The 22,678-nt window shown below is 48.2% G+C and overlaps 3 protein-coding genes across 6 annotated transcripts in view; all 3 read right to left on the reverse strand.

Moving 5' to 3' along the window:
- LOC116891772 (ubiquitin-conjugating enzyme E2 R2) overlaps positions 1-22,678 on the reverse strand; it is a 618,378-nt gene that overhangs the window by 411,619 nt on the left and 184,081 nt on the right. The gene's annotated exons all lie outside the window — the stretch shown is intronic.
- Mxra8 (matrix remodeling associated 8) lies at positions 3,188-6,588 on the reverse strand. Its single transcript, XM_032892776.1, has 8 exons — positions 6,395-6,588; positions 5,468-5,488; positions 5,070-5,372; positions 4,687-4,788; positions 4,095-4,565; positions 3,614-3,772; positions 3,341-3,533; positions 3,188-3,268 (listed from the first exon to the last, which is right to left on the reverse strand). The coding sequence occupies exons 1-7, from the start codon at positions 6,441-6,443 to the stop codon at positions 3,490-3,492; spliced, it is 1,149 nt and encodes a 382-aa protein (XP_032748667.1). The 5' UTR covers positions 6,444-6,588; the 3' UTR covers positions 3,188-3,268; positions 3,341-3,489.
- On the reverse strand, positions 18,335-20,062 carry Aurkaip1 (aurora kinase A interacting protein 1). 4 transcript variants are annotated; one of them, XM_032893035.1, is made up of 4 exons: positions 19,996-20,062; positions 19,328-19,415; positions 18,615-19,060; positions 18,335-18,517 (listed from the first exon to the last, which is right to left on the reverse strand). In XM_032893035.1, the coding sequence occupies exons 2-4, from the start codon at positions 19,380-19,382 to the stop codon at positions 18,416-18,418; spliced, it is 603 nt and encodes a 200-aa protein (XP_032748926.1). In that variant the 5' UTR covers positions 19,383-19,415; positions 19,996-20,062; the 3' UTR covers positions 18,335-18,415. The 4 variants fall into 4 exon arrangements, with proteins under 4 accessions (XP_032748926.1, XP_032748910.1, XP_032748917.1 ...); XM_032893019.1 differs by having other exon boundaries at positions 19,681-20,036; XM_032893026.1 differs by having other exon boundaries at positions 19,769-20,013.

A 22,678-nucleotide genomic window follows, 5' to 3' on the forward strand; every position in this document is an offset into this window, starting at 1 on the left:
CTAACCCAGCACAAGGAAAGATTCCCACCACTGCCTGGAGGACCCAGAGATAGGCACTGAATGCATATACTGACCTTCCTTGAATCTCTACAGAAGTAACCTGAAGAAATCAGGCAAGATGGCCTCAGAGGGTCTGCCCAAGGAAGAAGGAAGACAGTCCCTTTTCTGAGTGCCCCTCAGACCAGACACAAGCTTCTATTGGTCTATTAGTCGGAAGCACTCAAATAAAAAGGTCCCCATAGCCCAGATGCCCTTGATTCCCGCCTGAAACCCCAAATTATAGAAGGAATTAGAAGCTAGAGGCTTGGTAGAAGTCATGGTTCTGATGCTGATGGGGGCAGTTTGGGTCACTGTAGAAGAGACTGATGGGATGTCAGAGCCTGTTCCTTTCCAGAAGTGACTTTGTCCAGTAGCAGTGTGACCTCTGATGGGACCAGAGGCCACTTGTGTAAGAGATAGATCCTCAAGCCACACCTCAGCAGGTTACTGAGGTCCTGTGAGTAACTGACATCCTTTCCTGTCCTCACTATTCTTGGACCAATGAGACGGTGCCTTCTGCAGTGTCTGATCATTTGAGTTTGAACCCCAGGACCCAAATAGTACAGTCTGAAGGAAGGAGAGAATGAACTGTTATCACCTGACCTCCACATCTGTGCCATTCATTTATCTATATTCACACGATATAAATGAAAAAATTAATAAAGCAGGATGTAATGACATGTGCCTTTAATCTAATCCAAGGGTTAAGGACAGAGGCAAGTGGGGTTGGGGATTTAGCTCAGGGGTAGAGCGCTTGCCTAGCAAGCGCAAGGCCAGTGGTTCGGTCCCCAGCGCCGGAAAAAAAAAAAAAAAAAGGACAGAGGCAAGTGGATCTCTATGAGTCCTAAACCTAGCCAGGGCTATCTAGTGAGACCTAGAAAATAAATGAATAAATAAATAAATAAATAAATACTCTCTATTGAAAAAAAGGGATCAGTAAAGGTGCTTGCTTCCCCATAACCCATATCATTTAAGGAGAAAATCAATTCCTGAACATGTTTTTTTGTTTGTTTGTTTTTCCATTTTTTCAGGACAGGGTTTCTCTGTGTAACTTTGGCTTTCCTGAAACTTGCTTTGTAGACCAGGCTGGCCTTGAACCGACCTTCATACATGCTGTGATAGGCATGTCCAGAAAGACACACACATATAAATAAGTTAACAAGTATTTAAAAGGTGGGGGGGTTAAGGGCTAAAAACAGATGACTTGGAGGTTAAGAGCATTGGCTTTTCTTTTAGAGAATCCAGGTTCAAGTCTTAGCACCCATAGGGCTGCTCACAACCATCTGTAACTCCAGATCTAGGGAATTCAAAGACTTCTGTCCTCTAATGGCACTGCACACATGTGGTACGCAGACATACAGGCAGGCAAAAGCACTCGTATACGTAAAATGATACATTTTTGAAGACTTTTTATATACTTGGTTTATTTTTATTTTATGTGCACTGATGTTTTGCTTGCATGAATTTCTGTGCGAGGGTGTTGGATGTAACTCCTTGGGACTGGAGTTAAGAGACAGTGGTCAGCTGCCCTGTGGGCGCTGGAAATTGAACCTGGGTCCTGTGGGAAAGCAGCCAGTACTCTTAACTGCTGAGCCATCTCTCAGTCCCAAGTTTTTTGTTTTTTGTTTTTTTTTTTTTAAAAAAAGAGAGTGAGGAAAGAGGTCTGTGCCCTCTCTTAACTGCTCACAAAACTCAGTCTTCTGAGGTCACACAGCCAGTGCCTAGTTTTAACTATCCCTAGGGGAACAGTACCTGAAAACCAACACCTGATCCTATTGACCAAGGCTTCCCTCTTGGGGCTCTTTCTGCCCAAATCTCCTCAGATTTATATCCTTGGGGGACATGCCTGCCTATCTTTGCTTCTTCTTTTTACTCCACCTTGGCATCTGCTTCTCAAAGAACTGGGCTAACAGCATTTCCTTCTATGGCCAACCTCACCACCTCCACCATTGTATACCTCCCCCATCCTTGTACACACACACACACACACACACACACACACACACACACACACGCTGAGGAAAGGAGCTGAAAGCCCTTCATCATGGAAGTCCTAGAGGGACCTAGACATAGACCTTCTACTCTAGGGGAAAGGGAAGGGCAGCAGAACTAAGATGAAGGTTATGAGAGCATCTGGGGGTTCCCAAGGCCCAGACATGCCCCCCCTGAACAGAAGGGGAGCAGCAGGTCCAAGACTAAAAATCAGATATATCTTTTATTATCACATGAGAACTTCCCCAGTAGGAGCAAATGATAGCTGTTTGACGTGGCACCATGGGCTCCTCAGATCCCTCTTCATCCCATCCTCAGTCAAAAGAGAGCACAAATGGGACCCCAATCCCAGACTCCAGCCTAGGGAAGGGATATGAAGACTAAGAGTCACATGGTCCCCATTAACTGCTGGTGTGGCTCTTGGAGAGCATTGGACAGAAAGGAATCAGAAGCAGAGAAAGGGCCATGGGCCTGCCCCAAGTTGCCCAAAGCAGCAAGGAGGGCCACGAGTCAGAGCATGACAGCAGGCCCCTGAGCAGTGCACAGGCGTAGTGCAGTCTTACCAGGACAGTGGTTAATGTGTTTAACTAGGGGCTAGGAGTCTTAACTGGAATCCGTTAGTGTCTTCCCGACCCTAGCAGTAAGAGGCCACGGGGGACTTTGCGTTTGGTGGATATTAACGAGGGATTTTTGCTGTGTTGAAGTTGGGGTACAGTCCCCAGTGGGCACAGGTGACTGAAGGGCAGCAATGATACTATACCAGAGTCCCTAGGGAACCCACAGTTGCTCACCAAGATGAGGGGGGTGATTCTAGGAAGAGCAAAGTACAGGCAGCTGCTCTGCCAAGTTTAAGCCAAGTCTCTAGGTAAGCCGGACCAGCCGTTGAGAAGAGCCAGGAATACCACAGGAGGGTCAGGAAGATGTCCTTTGATGCAGAGCTGCTGGCCCAGCCAGCAGCTCAGGGTCCATTTATTTGCAGTACTCCTTCCTGAACTCTGGAAGTCAAAAAAACGGCTAATGTCTGCTCTCTGTCCTTCAGTCCCAGTGGGAAAGTCAACGAGGACATTTGGCATGACTTCCCAAGGCCCTCTCAAGGAAATGGCAGGGGATCCCTGGAATGGGTCTCATGTGGGATGAGGGAGGTGAAAGTACTCACCTTTATCCGGATCCACATCCTTGGCAGGCAGGGGACTGTGGGCCAGCCCAGCCCTCTCCTTCAGGATGTTATTTTTGTAATCTGGTTGGGGGGAAAAAATTAAGTTACACTCAAAAACGTACTTCCCCTGGACCCTCTGGCCCTCACCCCTACCTAGCTGGATGTCCTCAGTCCTATACGGAGCCTGGTCCCTTGTGGCTACAGCAAACTCCACCATGTTCACATCCTTCCTAAAGGGAGACAGACAGCAGTTTAGGAGGCCAGGGCAGGGCAGGTCCGGGAGGAGAGTCGGGAAGGCAAACTCACCTCTTTGATGTCCCAGCTTTCCTGTCTGAGGTCTTGCATCCTGTGAAGACAGAGGTATTGGGGTCAGCCTCATTGTCCTCGGTTAGTCTGGGCCCCTCTGCTCCAAGGGTCCTGCCTCACCTCCACTGTGACGGTGGCGTGTCGCCAGGACTACAGTGATGAGCAGCAAGATGAAAAGCAATAGAGTGGCCAGCACATAGCCCAATTGCTGGAAGAAATGTGTGTGGTCCTCTGGGACAATGACGTTGATGATGCTGTGGCCGCGGGCCATGGTGGGATCTAGTGGGAAATAGCAATCATCAGAAAACCTCTGCAAGCCAGGTGGTGGTGCTGGCGCATGCCTTTAATCTCATCACTCAGGAGGGAGAGGCAGGTTGATCTCTGTGAGTTCGAGGCCATCCTGGTCTACAAAGCTAGTTCCAGGACAGCCGAGAAGAAACCCTGTCTCAAAAAACAAAAGCCAAAAAAAACCAAAAAAACAAAAAACAAAAACAAAACAAAAAAACAAACAAAAAAAAAACAAGAAAGAAAGCTCCGCAATACATTTAGCACTCTAGTTCACAACAGGGACCCCTTCTCAGGCTGCAAGCTGCACACATACCTGGGCTAGGAATACTGTTGTGACCAGACCCATTGCCAGGAGAAGCGCGAGCTGGTGGCTCAAAAACAGGCTCCGTGACCCGTAGGTGGAAGACTCGGCGCTCATGGAGACCACAGTAGTGGTGGTGCAGGTGGCAGGAATAGATGCCCTCATCAGCCGGCTCCAGCTCATCTATGCGTAGGGAGAAGTCCCCGCGTGCAAAAGCGTTGGTGTTCACCGACACGCGATCACGCAGGAAGGGTGGCCCGTAGGCTCGGCGCTCGCCAGATGCGTACAGGTCAAGCAATCGGTCAGCGCGGTCGTGTGGCACTCCAGGTAGCTGTCGGTCCCAATGGACCACCTGCTGCGCCTCCTCTAAGTGGCGGTCAGTCCACAAGTGCTCACGGTTCACGCAAGTCATCAGAGCCGGCGCGCCGAGGGCCACCACCAACACTTCCTTCTCGCCGTCCCAGTATGCGCGACTTAATAGGGCTGCGGATGCATTGAGAAAGGCAGTCAGATCACCTCACAGAGGTGAGGAGGGGAAGATCGGGAGTCGGGGGTAAGGAGGATAGGGATAGAACTAGCAAAGGAGGGTGAGGGGCACACTCACGATCGTCAGTGACCTCGAGGCGCACAGCCAGGCTCTCGTAGAGGTGGCAGTAGTGATGGTGCAGATTGCAGGTGTACACCCCTTCGTCGCTTCTTTCCACAGCTGCTTGGGAGAAGATAACCGTAGCTTGAAGGAACCCATCCTCCTCCATGGGCCCTCCCCTAAAATCCTTCGGTCCCCTCCACGGCCCCGCCCATCCAAGACTCCAACCTTTCGAAGGCCTCGCTGGGTCTTTCCTGTGTATCCGCTCTCCCTCAACCTCCCAGTTCCCTCCAATTGCCCATCCCACCCCCATCCCTCCACACCTCCACCCCACCCCCATCCCAGCCGCCAAGGTTTCAACTTCTACCGAAGTTTCAGCCCACCGCCGTTCTACATCGTACCGCGGATGAGCAGCGAGAAGTTGCCGTCGTGGAAGGCAGAAGGCGACAGCAGGAGGCGGTCGCGATCGCGCGGCTGGTACACGCGCTGTTCCCCGGCCGAGTACATATCCACAAGTCGGCGCCCTTGGCTACCTGGGCCACCGCTGAGGTCCCAGTGGACCACGCGCTGGCGATCGTGCAGCCGGTCTTGGGTCCACACCATGCGCGGGCTCTGGCAGCGTAGCACCGCCTGAGTTCCGGCTGCCCAGCTCACCGCAGACTCAGACACCACAGAGCTGCTGGCTGCTGCGGTCCCTGGAGACCCTTGTCGGGAAGGGGGAGTCAGTGGCAGAAGTCAAGGTTGGAGGCAGGACGGATTAGGAGAGGAGTGGACCCACAGCTGGGTAAGGGATACTAACCTGAGGACAGGACTGCAGAACCTGGAAGAAGAAGACAAATAGAGCTGGAGGCAGTCATGGCGGTTTACTGCCAAGTTGCCCACTTAACAAGCTCTGGTAGAGAAGCTACAGGAGTCACCTTAGTTTCCACCTTCCTGGCTATACAGACAGCTCTGGCGAGTGGGAAACCAGACATCTGGCAGTGAGTAGTAGGAAAGGATGGGACTCTTTTGCAGGCTTGTTCTAAAGTGTGAACTTGAAGTAGCCATGGCTACAGCATAGCAACAAGTCCACCGGAACTGCCCTAGTATGCGGCTGAGACAAACAGGAGTGGTGTGTGCATCTGTACTGAGCCTTTAGGAACCTTCAGACCTCAGGCATTCATAGCTCTGTCCCATACTCCCCCCCCCCCCGCCTCCCACACACACAATAGTATATACTTCTGCTGGCCTTCCTCCAGAGCAGAGACCCACAGTCCCAGAAGATGACACGGGACGTGGGGGTGAACCCTGATCTGACACCACTGACCCAAGTTAGAGAAAGTGGCATAGGGCCCAGGCTTTTAAGAAAAATGTGCCTGGTCAGCAGGCCAGAGTGGGCAGGTCTGAGGGGCTCTGAAAAGGGGCTGGAACAGACTACTAGCTCCTTAGCTGTCAGCCCCACTTAACCTCCCTCCCCACACAGGGAGGACTGCATCCTGAGCAGCTGACCCTGGAGCCACACAGAAAGTGGGTACAGAAGGCACCCTTGGCCACATTCCCCATTTAGGCCCCCTGGGATTTCTTTTAGAGTACCTGAAGGCTTCGTGCTCCTCTAAGTGAATTGCTATTTTGAGCACCCAGCCCTGTCCTTTTCTTTGATGAGGCCTCTCCACCCCTCCCAACCTAAGCCCAGACAGTTCACCCACTCTCTGCCCACTCACCCACCCAGTCCCACTCTCACACTCACTCTGAAGAAGCACCAGTTTCCACAGCAAGACACGGGATAGCAGTTCCATGGCGCCTGCGGGGACCGCACCGTGCTTTGTCTTACTCAGCTCTAACTCTTCAGAAAAACAGCCGACCCCCTCTCTCTGCCAGCACCCGCTGACATCACGGAGCCCTGGGCCGGGTCTGTGCCCCGCCCACTGCGCTGCTCTACTGCCTGGCCTCCCCCATCTTGACTGGCCTATAATGCTGCAGACACCCTGTCCGGGCCCAGTTGGTGGGAGGGTCTTGAGTAGAGGCTCGGCCAGTCACTGGTCAGTCCTGGGGAGGGGCAGTAGTTCAGTCCTGGGACAGAAGAGGAGGCCTTGGATGTGAAGATTCCTGAGGCCATGTGGATGCCAAGCATCTGGTAAACTTCCTGAGCTTCAGCAGAACTGGTGTTTGAGGGTGGACGATCTGTCTCCCCTGCTCTGACATTCTCCTATGTGATCAGCCAGGCCAGAGAACCTGGGCTGCTTTCTCTGTTCTTGTATTCTCCCTGCCAGATCAGGTGACTAACAATTTCACTTTAGCTGAGGGTGATTTTACTATGCCCTTTTCTGGAACCATAGTGGGCTCCCTGGGGACAGCATGATGGCTATGTGATCCAGTTATCTTTAGGATCAAGAACAGCCAGTCATTCAGTCAGGCATATTGGCCCACACAATTAATTGAGCACTTGGGAGGCGGAGGCGAGTGGATCTCTGAGTCTGAGGCAAACCTGGTCTTTGTAGTGAGTTCCAGACCACCCACAGCTACACATGATGTTACCCTTCTCAAACAGAATAAAGTACAGCCAACCAGGAAAGTGAGCGTTAGCAACTCTGGGCAACGAGGACTGAGTGTGAGTGTGGTCAGACTTTCCTTTATGACCTGACGACTGGGGCTGTCCACCTTCTTAGGGCAAACCCTACAGTCCTGAAACGAGGACTAGATTACTATGATCTGGGAAACCTCCACTTGAAGGAAAGGGGAGTGGAACTCCCTCAACAGAAAGCACAAATTTGAAGCCCTGGGAAAACAAAGTCATATAAACAAATGGGAAATAACAGAGTAGCACTGTGTACCCACCCGCTCCTACTAGTTAAGCAAACCTCAGAACAAGAAAGGAAAAGAATCTAAAGAAACCACAGAAGCCCTTAACTAGTCTAGGCCTCCTCTTTGGATATAATCGGTACAGGCCCTATCCCTGGGGTTTGGGGTGGGGTCCCCAAGTCCTCAGCCAAGCCAGAACCTCAGCCTAGCTGGCTCTTGGAGGGGAGGGGACAACAGGGAGGACCAGCTATGAGGCTCTAGGAAGCCCCTCAGGACTTAAGGGAGCCATCTCCTCTCCGGAATCTGGGCCACGCAGAGCATGAACTTGGCCCTCAGCTCTTCCCTGGGACTTTTATTCTGGAAAAAAACAAGTTCTACCCAGCAGGCCATCCCCCAATCCTCCCTTTCTGGCTTTCCATTATGTTTTTCTAAACGGCTTTGCCTTACTTGCTACAGCGTCTGTCCCTGCCCCACACCCACCAGCTTGACCTCTGCCTCTGATCTTTGTCTCCCTTCTCCCCTCTCCCATGGTTGTCCCAGGTTTGTCCCATTTCTTTTCATGGAGGAAAGTGTTCAGGAAGTGATGGACAGACACATAGGTGGTCCAGGCTGGACCCAAATATGAGGGGGGAGCACATATTTCCAGGTAGAGGACTAAGGAAGAGGCTCTTTGCAGACTCCTTGATCTCAGGGCTCCACTTGAGGTTCGAGGAGCTCTCAAAAACTGCAAATCCCAACAACCTACTTTCAGGTCACAGGCAAGTCGCTGATACACCTATGAGAGATTCCCCAGAGACACGCATGTGGACCCTTGCCTAACACCTTCCCCTGTCCTATCCTCTGCTTCAGGCCAGAGGAGTCGAGATGGACAGCAGAAGTCTGTCTGCCCTCCTCCAACACCCCCCCCCCTTCACCACATCCTTAAGCAGGAAATAGCCACAGATGAAAATGAGCCAAGCAGGCAGCCTGGGCTGCTAACCAAGCCACCTGCCCCTCCCATAGTTAGGGGCATGAGCTACTCCGGCTCAGCTCCTTCCCTATCTGTACTGTGGAGCCCCTGGCTTTCCTTCCCCTTGCCCCTTGCTTCCCAGACCCACCTAGAATCTTTGTCCCTCTAGGAAGAAAACGGATCAGGACAAAGCAAAACCACTGACTTCATGGTGCTTTGGCCAAGCCTCAGCCAATCCAGAGCCCCAGACCTAGGGCTTAGGGGTGTGGCCAGACAAGAGGTATCAGCCAGCCCACTAGGCACAAAGACCAAGAATCCGATGTTGGCTCCTATTCCTGGTGACTTGGACATTCCAGGCAGCCCGGCTCATTGGGGCGAAAAACCACAGGACCAGAGATTTGGTGAAGCCCAACTCCCCCACCACAGACTTCTTGAGGTCGAAAGGAATGTAATCAGATCAGACACAGGCACAAACTGAGTTGCATATACACCCACTGTTACTCATCCATAAAGACCCACGTCGGTCTTCATCCAGCACTTACCAAACACCCAGTGTATACCAAGCACTCAAGATTTAATGCTAAACTAGACAGATGCATCAGTCCCTGCCCTGTTGATAGACTAGCATACTTACCTTTCATAATTGATGTATTTATTTTATTTATTTATTTATTGAGAAAGAGTCTATCTACATAGTCTTGGCTGCTGTGGAATTCACTAGGTAAACCAGACTGGATTCCAATTTATCCAGATCCACCTGCCTCTACTTACCAAGTACTAGAATTAAGGTCATGCATCACTACACCTGGCTTATGATCATTTAAAAAATATTTGGGGTTGGGGATTTAGCTCAGTGGTAGAGCGCTTGCCTAGCAAGCACAAGGCCCTGGGTTGGTCCCCAGCTCCGAAAAAAAAAAAAATTTATGGTGTGTGTGTGCATGCGTGTGTGTGTGTGTGTGTGTGTGTGTGTGTGTGTGTGTGTGTGTGTGTGTGTGTGTGACTTGCATGTATGTCTGTGTACTACATGAAGTGCACTCAGAGGCCAGATGAGGGGATCAGATCTTCTGGAACTGGATGGAACTGGAGCTACATGTAGTTGTTAGCTGGGAATCAAACCTGGATCCTCTGGAAGAGCAAACACTCTTAATCACTGGACCACCTCTTATGATCATTTCTAAACAGCAGAAGTGGGATGGGCATGGTGGCACATTCCTGTTACCCCAGCATTCAAGAGGCTGGGGTAGGCGATCACCTTTAGTAAGAAGGACCTGTCTTAAAATAATGCCACAAGACTAGGTCTAGGCCATCTGGCTAGGGGTTGGCCTGATGGCCTATAAAAACACTGAGATGGTTTAGAGCTGCCATGGACAGATGAAGAAATGGAAAAAAAAATGGTCTCTATCAAGCCCTCTTAGTCGGTAGAATTTATAGAATCCCCAAGACCATAGACATTGGTTTCCACACAATGGAGTTCTCTATGTGACTGTGGGCAGCATAGTCATATGCATACTTGATCAGGCTGCATATCACTAAAAAGGGAGAGAATGTCCCAGCTCTGGTGACAAAGCCTCTACCAGAGCAGATGTAAAGAGCTCCTCCCTCCAGTCCAGAGGGAGCAGCTACCTAGAGGGCAACAGGGCAAGGTCTGAGGGTGGCCTTCGGAAGTCCAAGTCTGCAGCCAAGATAAAATATCTTCATCCCTAATGCTTGGAGGAGTCAGATTCTGTGGTGACCTTGGTGGTCTAGAAGTGGGTCAGCAGGCTACGGGGATACTCTCACGCCAGGCTTTTGAGACCCAGAGCAGAGCCAGGCTGTGGAGTTGTAAGGGAACAAATGTGACTTGTACAGCAGTAGGGAGCTGTCCATAATAGAAGCAAGTACTCATTTCATAAGGAATGATTTACCAGTATCCACAGTTTCTCAGTGAAGACTGGGTATGATAGGGGACCAACATGGATAAAGTGCTGGGTCAAAAAATCCATCTGCTAGGATCTGTATGGAACCCTCGTGTCCAAGAGGTGGCAACCAGATGGTCCATGTACACCCCAGACCATAACATTCTACCCTCGGACTGGTTCAGGAGCCTTTTGTGAAGGAGTTGAACCCAAGCCTTTGCACATCAAAGCAGACAGTCTACCACCGAACTTCATCCCTGAACTGTTCTCTATGAGCTCTGATCCATTCCTGAGAAGTAGTCGCTTGCATATCTGTTGTTTCTTCTAGGGTCCAGACGATTAGCCCCATTGTGTTTCCTACACCAGAGGCAAATGCTCTGTGAACCCCATTCCAAAGGCCTGGGTATGTCTATGTCAGTTGCAAGGGCTCTTTTACCCTGGAGAGATCCAGGAGCTGCTGACCAGCTGAGAGAGACCCTGAGACCGACCAACCAACCAACCAAACAACCAAATAAAAAACAAAACAAAACATAGAAATGTTATTTTAGGCGTCAGTCAAAACTTTTAAAAAGATTATATATATATGTATATGTGTGTGTGTGTGTGTATATATATATTTGTGTGTGTGTGTGTATTTGTGTGTGTGTGTGTGTGTGTGTGTGTGTGTGTGTGTGTGTGTGTGTGTGTATGTTGTGGTTTGCCCTGGAGTTATCTGGTTATCTGTATTTTGATGGCTAATTCCATTGCCCCAAGGACGGCTGCCTAGTCATATACTCAGACTCAAGTGACTTCACCAGAACCTTCTCCCCATTTAATTTGTAAAATACATGTGAGGGCAGGTACAGGATAGAAGGAGGCCTGTCATTGGACGAGAAGGAAAGATGGGTGGGAGAAAAGTTTGAAGGAAGAGGAGGAGACGGGAACGGAAGAGAGGAGGAGTTGGGAGAGTAGTTGCTCGACAACATGGAAGCTGAGGTTAAGATTCCATGCTGTATCTTTTTTTTTTTTTTTCTTTTCTATTTTTCGGAGCTGGGGACCGAACCCAGGGCCCTGCGCTTGCTAGGCAAGCGCTCTACCACTGAGCTAAATCCCTAACCCCTCCATGCTGTATCTTTAAAGGTTGTTATGAATGTTCTTAAGGGATAGATATGTAATGGGCTTTTTTTTTTTTTCATTGATTTACTTTAATTTTATTGAGTGTATCAGGGAAGGGGGAAAATGGGTCAGGAGGGAGGGAAGGAGAGGAGGGGAGGGAGGAGGGGGGCCATCTTTTCCTCCAAATCGGCTGGTATGTAGTCTCCATGCTTCATGAAAAAGACTGGTTCTGGCGTCCTTTCTGATTACCCCAAGGCTCCTCCTCCTTTGTAGTGGGCTTTGTATGTTTAGGTGGGCAATTATATCTTATCAATTGGATCAAAGGTTATTGTGTGTTCTTTTTTTTTTTTTTTTTTTTTTTTTTTTTTTTTTTTTTTTTTTTTTTCCTATTTTTTCTTTTTTTTCCTTTTCCTGTCCTCTCTCTTTTTTTTTTAAAGTTTTTTTTTTTTTCCTTTTTTTTTCCTCCTGTTGGTTTGTTTTTTTTTTTTTGTTCCCCCTTAAAATTTTTTGTTTCCTTTTTTTTTTTTTTTTTTTTTTAATTTATTTTATTCTATGTATGAGTTACACTGTCACTGTCTTCACATACACCAGAAGAGGGCATTGGATTCCATTACAGATGGTTGTGAGTCGCCATGTGGTTGCTGGGATTTGAACTCAGGACCTCTGGAAGAACAGTCGGTGCTCTTAACCACTGAGCCTTCTCTCCAGTCCTAAAAATGTTTATTTTATATGGGTGTTCTGTCTGCATGTATATATATTCACAACATGTATGCCTGGTGCCCATGGAAGCTGCAGGAGGGTGGCCGATCTCCTGGAATTTATTCTATGTAAAACTCCCCCCTCCATACCCTGAAAAAACTATATTTTAAACTATAAAAAAAAAAAAGAAAAAGAAAAAGAAAAAGAAAGAACACACAGGGCTGGAGAGATGGCTCAGTGGTTAAGAGCACCGACTGTTCTTCCAGAGGTCCTGAGTTCAAAGCCCACCAACCACATGGTGACTCACAGCTATCTGTAATGAGATCTGATGCCCTCTTCTGGTGTGTCTGAAGATAGCTACAGCATACTCATATATAATAAACAAATCATTAAAATGAAAAACGAAACCCAGGCATGGTGACACAAGTCTTTTATCCCAGCAAGAACCCGGGGCTTCAAACATGCATTAATCCGTCAGATTTTATTTGTGTGTATGCCATGGCGTGTGTGTGTGTGTGTGTGTGTGTGTGTGTGTGTATGATGGTGTACATGTGGTATTGCAGGTTTTCAGGGTGTGTGTGTGTGATGGTGTACATGTGGTATTGCAGGTTTTCAGGTTTGGTGGCATGCACCTTCATCTGGTAAGCCGTTTTGCTGGCCCCTCCATCAATTTTAAAAAGGAAAGAAAGCAGAGGTAACTTTTGGGAATTTGGTCTTTTTCCAGCGTGGGTATGTTTCAAGCGTTTTCTAACTACTAAACTGCCTCCCAGATAGGATCTTGCATAGTAACTTTGTAACATTGTAACATTGACTGGCCTAGACTTCATTACGTAGACCAGGATGGCCTCAAATTAAAGGCAATTCCCCTGCTTCTACCTAGTGCTGGAATTACAATTATTGCCACCATGCCCAGCTTTGATCTTTGTTGTTGTTTAGACAGTCTCTCTATATAGTGCTGGCTGATCTGAAACTCACCACCCATGGGTCTCAACCCCTTTGGTAAATATCTTCGAAAATATTTACATTACAATTCATAACAGTAGCAAAATTAGTTATGAAATGGCAACAAAAATAATGTTATGGTTGGGGTCACCACAACATGAAGAACTGTATTAAAGAGTTGCAGTGTCAGGAAGTTTGATGTAGACCAGACTGGCCTCAAACTCAGAGATCTACCTGTCTCTGCCGCCTTCCCAGTGTTCCATGAATCTTTTGGTTTTTCTTGTTGTTTTTTTGTTTGTTTTTGTTTTTGTTGTTGTTGTTGTCGTTGTTGTTGTTTGAGACCGAGTTTCTCTCTGTAGCTCTGGCTGTCCCTGGAGGTTACTCTGTAGACCAGACTGGCCTCAAACTCAGAGATCCACCTGCTTCTGGCTCCTGAATGTTGGCATTAAAGGTGTGTGGTACAATTTATTTATTGATGGGTGGGTGTTTAGCTCACTTACATGTCTGTACTCCACTTGTTTGCCTGATGCCAGCAGAGGCCAGAAGGGGATGTTGGATTTCTTTGGACTGAAGTTACAGACATTTATGAGCGGTCAATGTAGACCTAAGTCTTCTGGGAGAGCAAGGATACTCTTAACCACTGGGCCATCTCTCCAGACTCTTGAGAGTCATTTTGATTTTATGTGACTGGATATTTTGCCTGTATGAATATATGTGTGCCTTGCCCATCTACGTGCTTGTGGAGGCCAGAAATGGGTACTGGAAGCCCTGGAACTGGAGTGAAAACAGAAAAAGTTATGGGGTAGAGGCTGGAGAGATGACTCAGAGGTTAACAGCACTCGCTGCTCGTCCAGAGACCTAGTTTCAATTCCCAGCACCTATGTGGTAGCTCCTAACACCAGAATGGTTAACTCCAGTCCCAGGAGATCCAACACCCTCACTTAGACACACATGGAGGCAAAACACTAACCCACATAAAATTTTTAAAAAAGGGTTGGGGATTTAGCTCAGTGGTAGAGCGCTTGCCTAGCAAGTGCAAGGTCCTGGGTTCGGTCCCCAGCTCCGAAAAAAAAGAAAAGAAAAAAAAATTAAAGAAAAAAAAAAAAAGAGTTCTCACTTAGAGGTTAATAGCACTTGATGCTTTTCAGAGGACCTAATGTCAGTTCCTAGCACCAAAGTCTGGCAGTTCACAATTGTCTGTAACTCAAGCTCCAGGTAATCCAGCACCCATAGGCAATTACTCATTGCACATAGACGTGCAGGGAAAAAGAACTTTGAAAAACTAATACGCTAATTAATTTGTTGGACAAAATTTCAGGACAATGTTGTGTTCTTGCTGCTTATAGGCAGATTTACAGTGAGAGTTGATAGCAAAAAGCAAGGCGCGGAAAGCTAAAAAATATGGTGATTTAGTCAGGAAGAGCACTTTTAAAATTGTAGATGAGGATATCTTTGATAGATGATCATAGGGTTGGAGGGATGGCTCAGTGGCTAAGAGCACTGACTGCTCTTCCAGAGGTCGAGTTCAATTCCTTGCAACCACATGGTGGCTCACAACCATCTATAATGGGGTCTGATGCCTTCTTCTGGTGTGTCTGAAGACAGCGACAGTGTATTCAGATAAATAAAATTAGTAAATCTTAAAAAGAGAGCATAATTTAAAAAGTACCAGATGTGATGGCACAAACCTTTAATATCAGTACTTGGGAGGCAGAGGCAGGCAGATCTCTGTGAGTTCAAGGCTAGCCTGGGCTAAAATTCTGTCTCCAGAAACAAACAAACAAAAATATGACTGAGTCTTTTCTAAGCCTACTTTGGTCTTGAACTTACTATATAGCCAAGGATAACCTTGAATATTTATAGCTAGGCTTTTTCTGTATATCCCTGGCTATGTTGGAACTCACTCTATAGACCAGGCTGGCCTCAAACTCAGAGATCAGCCTGCCTTTGCCTCCCACACCTGGCAACCTTAAATTTCTCTTTTTTTTTTTTCTCTTTTTTTCGGGGCTGGGGACCGGCAACCTTAAATTTCTAATCCATTCTTTGAGTGCTGGGTCTTAGATTCAGGGTTTCTTGTATGCTTGGCAAGCGCCTACCAACTAAGCTTACACCTTCAGCCCGTACTAGAGTTTGCAGTGCTCCTCCAGACCCCAAGCTGAGTTTATAGGGACCCTACACTCCCTAGGCTTCTTTTTTTTTTTTTTTTTCTTTTTCTTTTTTTCGGAGCTGGGGGCTGAACCCAGGGCCTTGCGTTTGCTAGGCGCTCTGCCACTGAGCTAAATCCCCAACCCACTCCCTAGGCTTCTTGATCTGGGATTCTGTAGCTCTGCACTTAGGACTGCTCAGTTCTCCTAGTAAAAGTAGGCTGGAGAAAGAAGACCTAAGCAGCAGCCTCAGTCCTAGACACAGAAACATTTTTCCAATTTCCAATCCTAACCCTAATCCATGTTCTTGCCAGGACAACCCAAGCCATATACTAATTCAAGGGGACGGTCCTTCTCCTAGATTCTGCTCTATATAGGACATATTGTGCTTGCCAGCCACACACTTCCCTGACAGTAGGAGGCCCACTTGAGGATCAGTCTACCCTCACACAGCTGTACGTCATCCCACACAGGAGCACAATGCCTTGACCAAAGATCCTCAGCAGAGCTGGGAATTTGTGTATGTGGACACCCTGAACACTTACTAGTTAAGGGATACGCTAGGTAAGTATGCTGGCTAAGCAGGCATGTGGTGGGGATAAGCTCTCAGACCACACCGAGGTAGTTATTAGCTTTTAGTCTTGGCGTTGGGGTACCCAACATGGTTTGAGGACCACTCTTTCCAGTCCTGGCCTGGCTGGAATCTGAACTCTGACCATGCTAGGAGGGATCGAATTGAGCAGCTGGAAACAACCAAATCACAAGCATACCCTCATAGCATTTTCCTACAAAAGGGAGATACTAAGGGGTTATGTATCCCAGAAGGTAGAAGGCCGATAGAGACCCTATATAGGAAAGAAAGGATAGCCACTTGTGACCTGGGAGCAGGTACAAAGAAAAAAAATATAATCCTCAAATTTTCTGCTGAGATCTTGGTTGGGTAAAGTCTTTAAAAAAAATTATTTATTATATAAAAATACATTGTAGGGGTTGGGGATTTAGCTCAGCGGTAGAGCGCTTGCCTAGCGAGCGAAAGGTCCTGGGTTCAGTCCCCAGCTCCAAAAAAAAAAAAGAAAAGAAAAAGAAAAAAAATACATTGTAACTGTCTTTAGACACACCAGAAGAGAGCATCAGATCTCATTACAGATGGTTGTGAGCCACCAGGTGGTTGCTGGGATTTGAACTCAGGTCCTCTGCAAGAGCAGTCCATGTTCTTAACCACTGAACCGTCTCTCCAGCCCTGGGTAAAGTCTTCTATGTCATAGGGAATAAGAATCTCATCCTCGGGGCTGATTCTATGCATAGGATTATGCAGTAGTTGTGTGTTCCTGTCTTGAAGGAATCCAGCAATAATCCTGTCTCTGATCCCCATTCTAACAACTAAATATGTCTCTAGAAGATTCAGGCCATGTTAAGAACCATTGCCCATGGGCTGACAGAATGGTACATGGCTTTAATCCTAGCACTTGGGAGGCCAAGTCATGACGATCTGAGTTTGAGGCTAGCCTAGTCTACATAGGACAGCCAAGACTACAGAGACCTTGTTTCCAAAAACAAAACAAAATCCGCCTATTACCCTGTTGGAACCATGAGGTGAAGTAGCCCCGAGCCTCTTCTTTGGATTCCAGCTGATACCCTGGCTGGAAGCCAGCGTGGTAGCTGAAACTCCTGGGCCTGGGCCACCCAGGCCACTCTACCATCAGTATTCACAATAAAGCCCACCTTCCTGGAGCTGTTCACGGTGATCCCAGAGCACTCTCTTCTAAAATCTGGAAGCTTAGCTCCAGACAAGAAAATCAAAACCCCATTTTTCCTCTAAAAGGGAAGTGTGGGGTGAGCCACAGGGCAGCTTCTGGGCAGGGCTGGAAGGAAATACCAGGAGCAGCTGTGGGCAGCCAAAAGTGCCAGCAGAATGCAGAGAGACACACAGTGAGACTTGGCCAGAACTGGATCAGAGAGAGCACGCCCCACTTCAGCAAGGCTCCATCTTTGAGGTCCTGGCCCTAGGACCCCTGTTCTACTCACCACAGGAGGTCCAGGCTCAGAAAGAGTACCACAGCTGGGGAGCCCTGAAAGGAGCTTTCAGCCAGCTGCTCTGGTCCTCTGCCAGGGTCTGTGGGAGGCCAAGAGCCTGGCTGCTGCCCCCTTATGGTCACTAGTAGAAGCACAACTACAGTAGAGGATTTTAGTGCTCCATCCAATCAGCTTCAATCTTTCAGCAGCGAGCACAAGGCTCTTTTGGGACCAGGCCTTTAGAAACCTTTTTACTGATTTCATTCACTGTCAGGGGCCCAGTTGGAGCCCAAAGAACATCTGGTTATCAATATCATGTAGTCTAGCCTAGATTTGTTAATTCAGCTGCTATCGGAGAACAGGGTACATGAGGGCCCGCACGGCCTAACAGATGCACTGTTCAAACAGATGCACTGCTCAGTTTCCCAAGCTTATGCTAGCTCCCTCATAACTTGGTGTACAAGCACAGGGTCCTTCCAGGCCCTCAACTGTTCAGAGCATACATTCCTCTTGAATGTATACAGGAATACTGGAGTCATGAGGGTCTCTACCTCAAGCTAAGACTCTAAAACAGCACCTCCTTAGAAAGTCGTCAACGCTGAACTTACCAAAACATACCACCCAGGTAACCTTCCTGACTAGCGCCCCCACGGACACTGAGGACTCCAGAACACAGATGGCCGAGGGAACAAGAGGAGGCCTCCACGTCTGGAAAAGCTGGCAAGTCCCGCCAATGCTGTCTCTGTGGCAAGATGAGACCATCCCAGCCAACAGGGCAACTAAAAGGGCTCATTATCTAGAGAGGACCATGTGCCATCTCTCGAGACATCTGGGCTTCCCTTTCCTGCTTCCCTCCTGAGTCCTCACAGCTCATCTCTTACCTCACCACTCCCCTTAACCCACGTACCCCTCAGCTCCAGGCCACCCAGGCCACTCTACCATCAGTATTCATGTTGAAGCTAACCTCCCTGGAGCTGTTCACAGTGATCCCAGAGCACACGTCTCTGAAGGAGGCTGTCACGTCAGAAGGCAGATCAGTCAGGCTGGAGGTCAAGGACCACTAGGCACTCTTGGGCCCTGGGTTCCTATGACAGAAGTCTGTTTTTACCTGAAGAGATCTCACACCAAGTCAGAGAAACTCTAGGCCAGCCTAGAATAATTGAGTCCTTCCAACGTTTATTATAAAAGGTAGGTAGCAGCAGTGCAAGGGCCAGAGGGACGGGAACCCAGATTTATTTGTTCTTCATGTAGATCTTTGGGGTCTGCCAGTTCTCAGGGGCTTCCTTCAGGCCTGCCTTCAGCCAGATGCGCTTCAAGTCTTTCTCAAACTTGATCTGCAAGGGCAGAGGAGACAACCAATGTATTATTCTGAGCAAAGCCAAACACTCTTAACCACTGTCCACCTAGGTCCAAGGGAGAGCCTGCATTCACCTGCTTCCTTTTCAGACGTCCTTCCCGGACTTTACGACGTAGAAACCGTGTCCTCTTGATCAGTTTACGGTACTTGTGGTGGTTCATCTTCCGCCTTCGGATCTTCAGCACATTTTTGCACTGCATTGGAGTGGCATCCCAGACTTCCCTGTCTCCCTGCTTGGCTTCCTCCTCCCCCTGGCTAGGTGGACATTTGTAGAATTGGGAGGGAGCCAGAGTCACTGGGACCTCAACATTCAGTCTGGGCAACAGGTATTGAACAGTCAGCCAGCTCTCTAGAGGACTGATGGCCATCTTCCTGGGGACCAGGAACTCTTCAAGCTCTAACTGGGCCCTCTTACCAGGGAGGGAGGCAGCCCAACTTGGGCTTGCAGGCTGCAAACTGTAAAGGGGTCGAAAAGCATGGCTGCCAATCAGCCCAGAGCCAGGCCAGGAACGACTGAAACCTGGGGAAACAACACAGTTGCTACTAGTGAGATCACACTAGATCAGAACACCACTACTACCCAGGTTGGGCAACACGTACACGCAAACGGGAAGTCCTGCACCTTATTCTTCGGGCTGAAACTGTGATGTACCCTTACATAGTGCATGGAAGTTCTCAGGAAAGTTTGTGGTCAGCCTCTTATTTCCAGTAACGACATAAGACTACTGAAGGTGAGCTGGGCCGCTATGATTCCCATCCCCAACCTAGGTGTCCAAGGGCCTCTTACCTGCCCAGGGAACAACAGTCCTGACCAGCTGTGAAGTCAGGCGCGCCAGGAACATGGTGAGCTGTTGGTCCGGCCGCAGTGCTCAAAGCTAGAATACAGGTACCGGTTGAGGTCACGCTGCGGCGGTGGGCTGTGCTCTCAGCCGTCGCCGATTGGCCAGGCCACATGCCTCACATATCCCATCACCCTGGGTCCCCCTGACCAGCAATGAGGAGACATCTTCAAAAGTCGCTCTTAGCTTAAATCCTGTCCCTACTTAACTCCACCAATGTGATCCCTGTAAGCCATCCACCCACTGTTTCTGCTCAGGCACCGAAACCCAAAGCGCAGGACAATATCGAGCTCGCACGCACCAAACATACGCAGGCCAACCGAGCCCCGCAGCCTCTCATCTTTTAAGCTTCCCAACAGGCCTCTCCCTCAAGCTTCCGAACGGCCTACCGAATCCCGGAAGTTAGGACTGACCATTTCTCCTCTGTCCTTGATCATTTCCGGCTGCTGATCCTACCCAGCGCCCTCTGGCGCCCGATTCTGTCCTAACACGGTCTTTGAGTGCCCTCAAGCGATCGCTTCCGGTTAGAGGGAACGCTCCCTCAGCCGCTGTTTCCAGATAAAAAACAACCAAGCCCTATATGCACCCACGATCCCGGACAGTGCTCTCTGCGTACACGTGGCCTTTAACAGTATTTCTTTTCTTCGTTGTTTCCTTTCACCCAAGCCAGTTAGCTTCCGGGTACCTGCGGAAGTGACGTGCGGAACGCCTCCTGTTAGGAGTAGGTCGTTTAAAAAAATAGTCCTGTGGTCCTATGAGGTCTCTGGAACTCTGTCCTGTTCCTGCTCGGCGGTCCTGCCCCTTTCACCTGACAACCACTTCTCCCCGCTAATTTAGGATCGCAAGAGATCCTAAATTCTTTAGTGTGCCTTGGGGAAATTTTTTAAATCCTCACACGTTAATTTTTATCCAAAACCTTAAAAGCAGCTTCTTCAGAATATGGGTGTTGCTTCCCTTGGCAAGAGCCTAGCAATCCATACTGCACCTCCGTGTGGACCAGAAAGTCCTGCCGGCTCTGATGGACAGGGGTGTCAGCTTTAGGGTACGTGCAAGACTAGGGTTCTCCATTTGAGGAACTACTTATGCTTTGCATGAGTGATTTCTGGGGATTCTTAGCAGAAAGTGGCCAAGTATCTCTCTCATTCCCAGATATTATTAACCTAGCTAAAAGTTACATAAGCCAATAGGAAGGCAGACATTGCAGGCTCTAGTCCCAGCTCTGTAACCGAGGTCACCAAGTGATGCTGCACGTACCCTACCTTTCAGAGGTGATGCTGCAGGTATTTATCTTGGAAAAGACATGGTGTTTTGAGACATAACACACATGTAGAGGTCAGAGAACAACTGTGTGGAGTTGGTTCTCTTCTGGGGATCTGATTCAAGTTGTCAGGCTTATGTGGCAAGCACTTAACCCACCGAGCCATCCACTGCACTGACCTAAACAGGAAGGTTCATGCACATTAGTCTCTTATCTTCAATTCACAGACTCTCCCCCTGGGTTTAGCCACAGAAGGTAAATGGTGCCCTCTAGATTCTAGCCTTCACCTTGGTGCTCCCGGATCTCAATATGGCCAGCTTTTATTTTATTTTATTTTATCGGAGCTGAGGACCGATCCCAGGGCCTTCCACTGAGCTAAATCCCCAACCCCGGCCAGCTTTTCAGCTTTTATTTAATGATGTTTCTCTCCCTGGACTCTTACCTAGTTAGATTAAAAAAAAAAAAAAATCCAAGGAAATGAATAAATCCATCGGAGAGGTGGTCATGTTCACAACAAGCCCAGACAGGGCTTTGTAGAGTCAGGGACCAATAAGAGAAAGGCCAAGTGGAAACTGTTTTGTAAACAGATCAACCAGAGCATTCTCCTTACACAATCCCAGAACTAGCAAGTTTCTGGTCTTCCAGGAGACGAGTAAAGTTAACCTTGTTAAGATCCCTATACTTTGCTGGGTGGCGGCGGCTCATGCCTTTAATCCCAGCACTTGAGGCAGAGGCAGATAGATCTCTGTTGAGTTTGAGGCCAGCCCTATATCTCAACAGGCTCCAGGCCAAAACAGCACATGCCTAACCAGGGCTGGGTAGCTGCTTGGCCATAGTGACAATAAAACATGGGTACACAGCTGTGACACTGTGACATTGTACTGCTACTGTAAGCTAACCTTGCTAAGGCAGATCTGGAACTGCCAGGATCAATCCTTTATAAAAACCTGAGGAAAAAGGCACTGCTGGGGCTGAAGGGATGGCTGGGTGGTCAAGAGTACTCCCTATTCTTCCAGAGGATTTTAGTTTGTTCCTGATCAGAAAGCACAGGAAGGTGATCTCTAAGTTCTAGGCTACCCTGGTCTACATAGTAAATCCCTGTCTAAAATAAAAAAAAAAGAAAGATCACTGGTAGAAGATTTGAGGGGAGGGTCTAGGTGTTGTCTTCTTTAGAGTATAAAGATGAATTTAAAAGTGTTAATGGCCAAAGGCAGCCCCACACTGGGGCTTACCTGTTGCAGCCTAGGTGGAGGAGGGTACCTGCCTTACTTAAGCCTGATGGTGGAGGGCTTGAGTGAGCCAGCACGTCTTATCCTAACAGGGCGGTTAGCTGTGAAGTTTGTTGAACATTGTCCATTTTTTATTTTTTACTGTTTTTAAATTTACGAGATCTGTTCATTGTATGTGTTCTGCCAAGTTCGTGGCTGGTGTCAATGGAGGCCTGAAAGGGGCATTGGATCCCCTGGAACAAGAGTTGTGAGCCTTACAGTGTGGGTCTAGGAACTAAAGGCTTGGATCATCTGGGAGAGAGACATCAAGCCTTCTCTCCAGCCCTTATTATTTGACATAAGTTTTTTTTCAAGTGACCCAGTCAGTATCAAATTCACTATATAGCTCAGGATAAGCCTGTGTACTATTGACACTCCTGTCTATGACTCCAAAGTGCTAGAATTATAACTATGCACCACCATACCTGGCTTATGCCGTGCTGGGATTCAAGCTCAGGGGTTTGTACAAGTTAGGCAAGCATGCAACTATAGGTGAAAAAAAAAATTTTTTTTTTCCGAAGCTGGGGACCTCTACCACTGAGCTAAATCTCCAACCTATAGGTGAAAATTTAATAAAGCCATTGTACTTGACATAAACTCTGAGGGATGGCATACCTAGACTTTGAAGTAACCTCTTATAAATAATCAGTGATTGTTATCTGAGATTTATGGAGTTGCTTTTCCTACAGAAGACTCAAAACCTTTGCATGACTTCAGTAGCAAGACGTTTCTGGCAAACCAGAAAATCTTGTAATGGTTGGTAATTGCTTAGG

Source organism: Rattus rattus, chromosome 1, assembly GCF_011064425.1.
Source record: "Rattus rattus isolate New Zealand chromosome 1, Rrattus_CSIRO_v1, whole genome shotgun sequence".
In the NCBI taxonomy this organism is placed as follows: domain Eukaryota; kingdom Metazoa; phylum Chordata; class Mammalia; order Rodentia; family Muridae; genus Rattus; species Rattus rattus.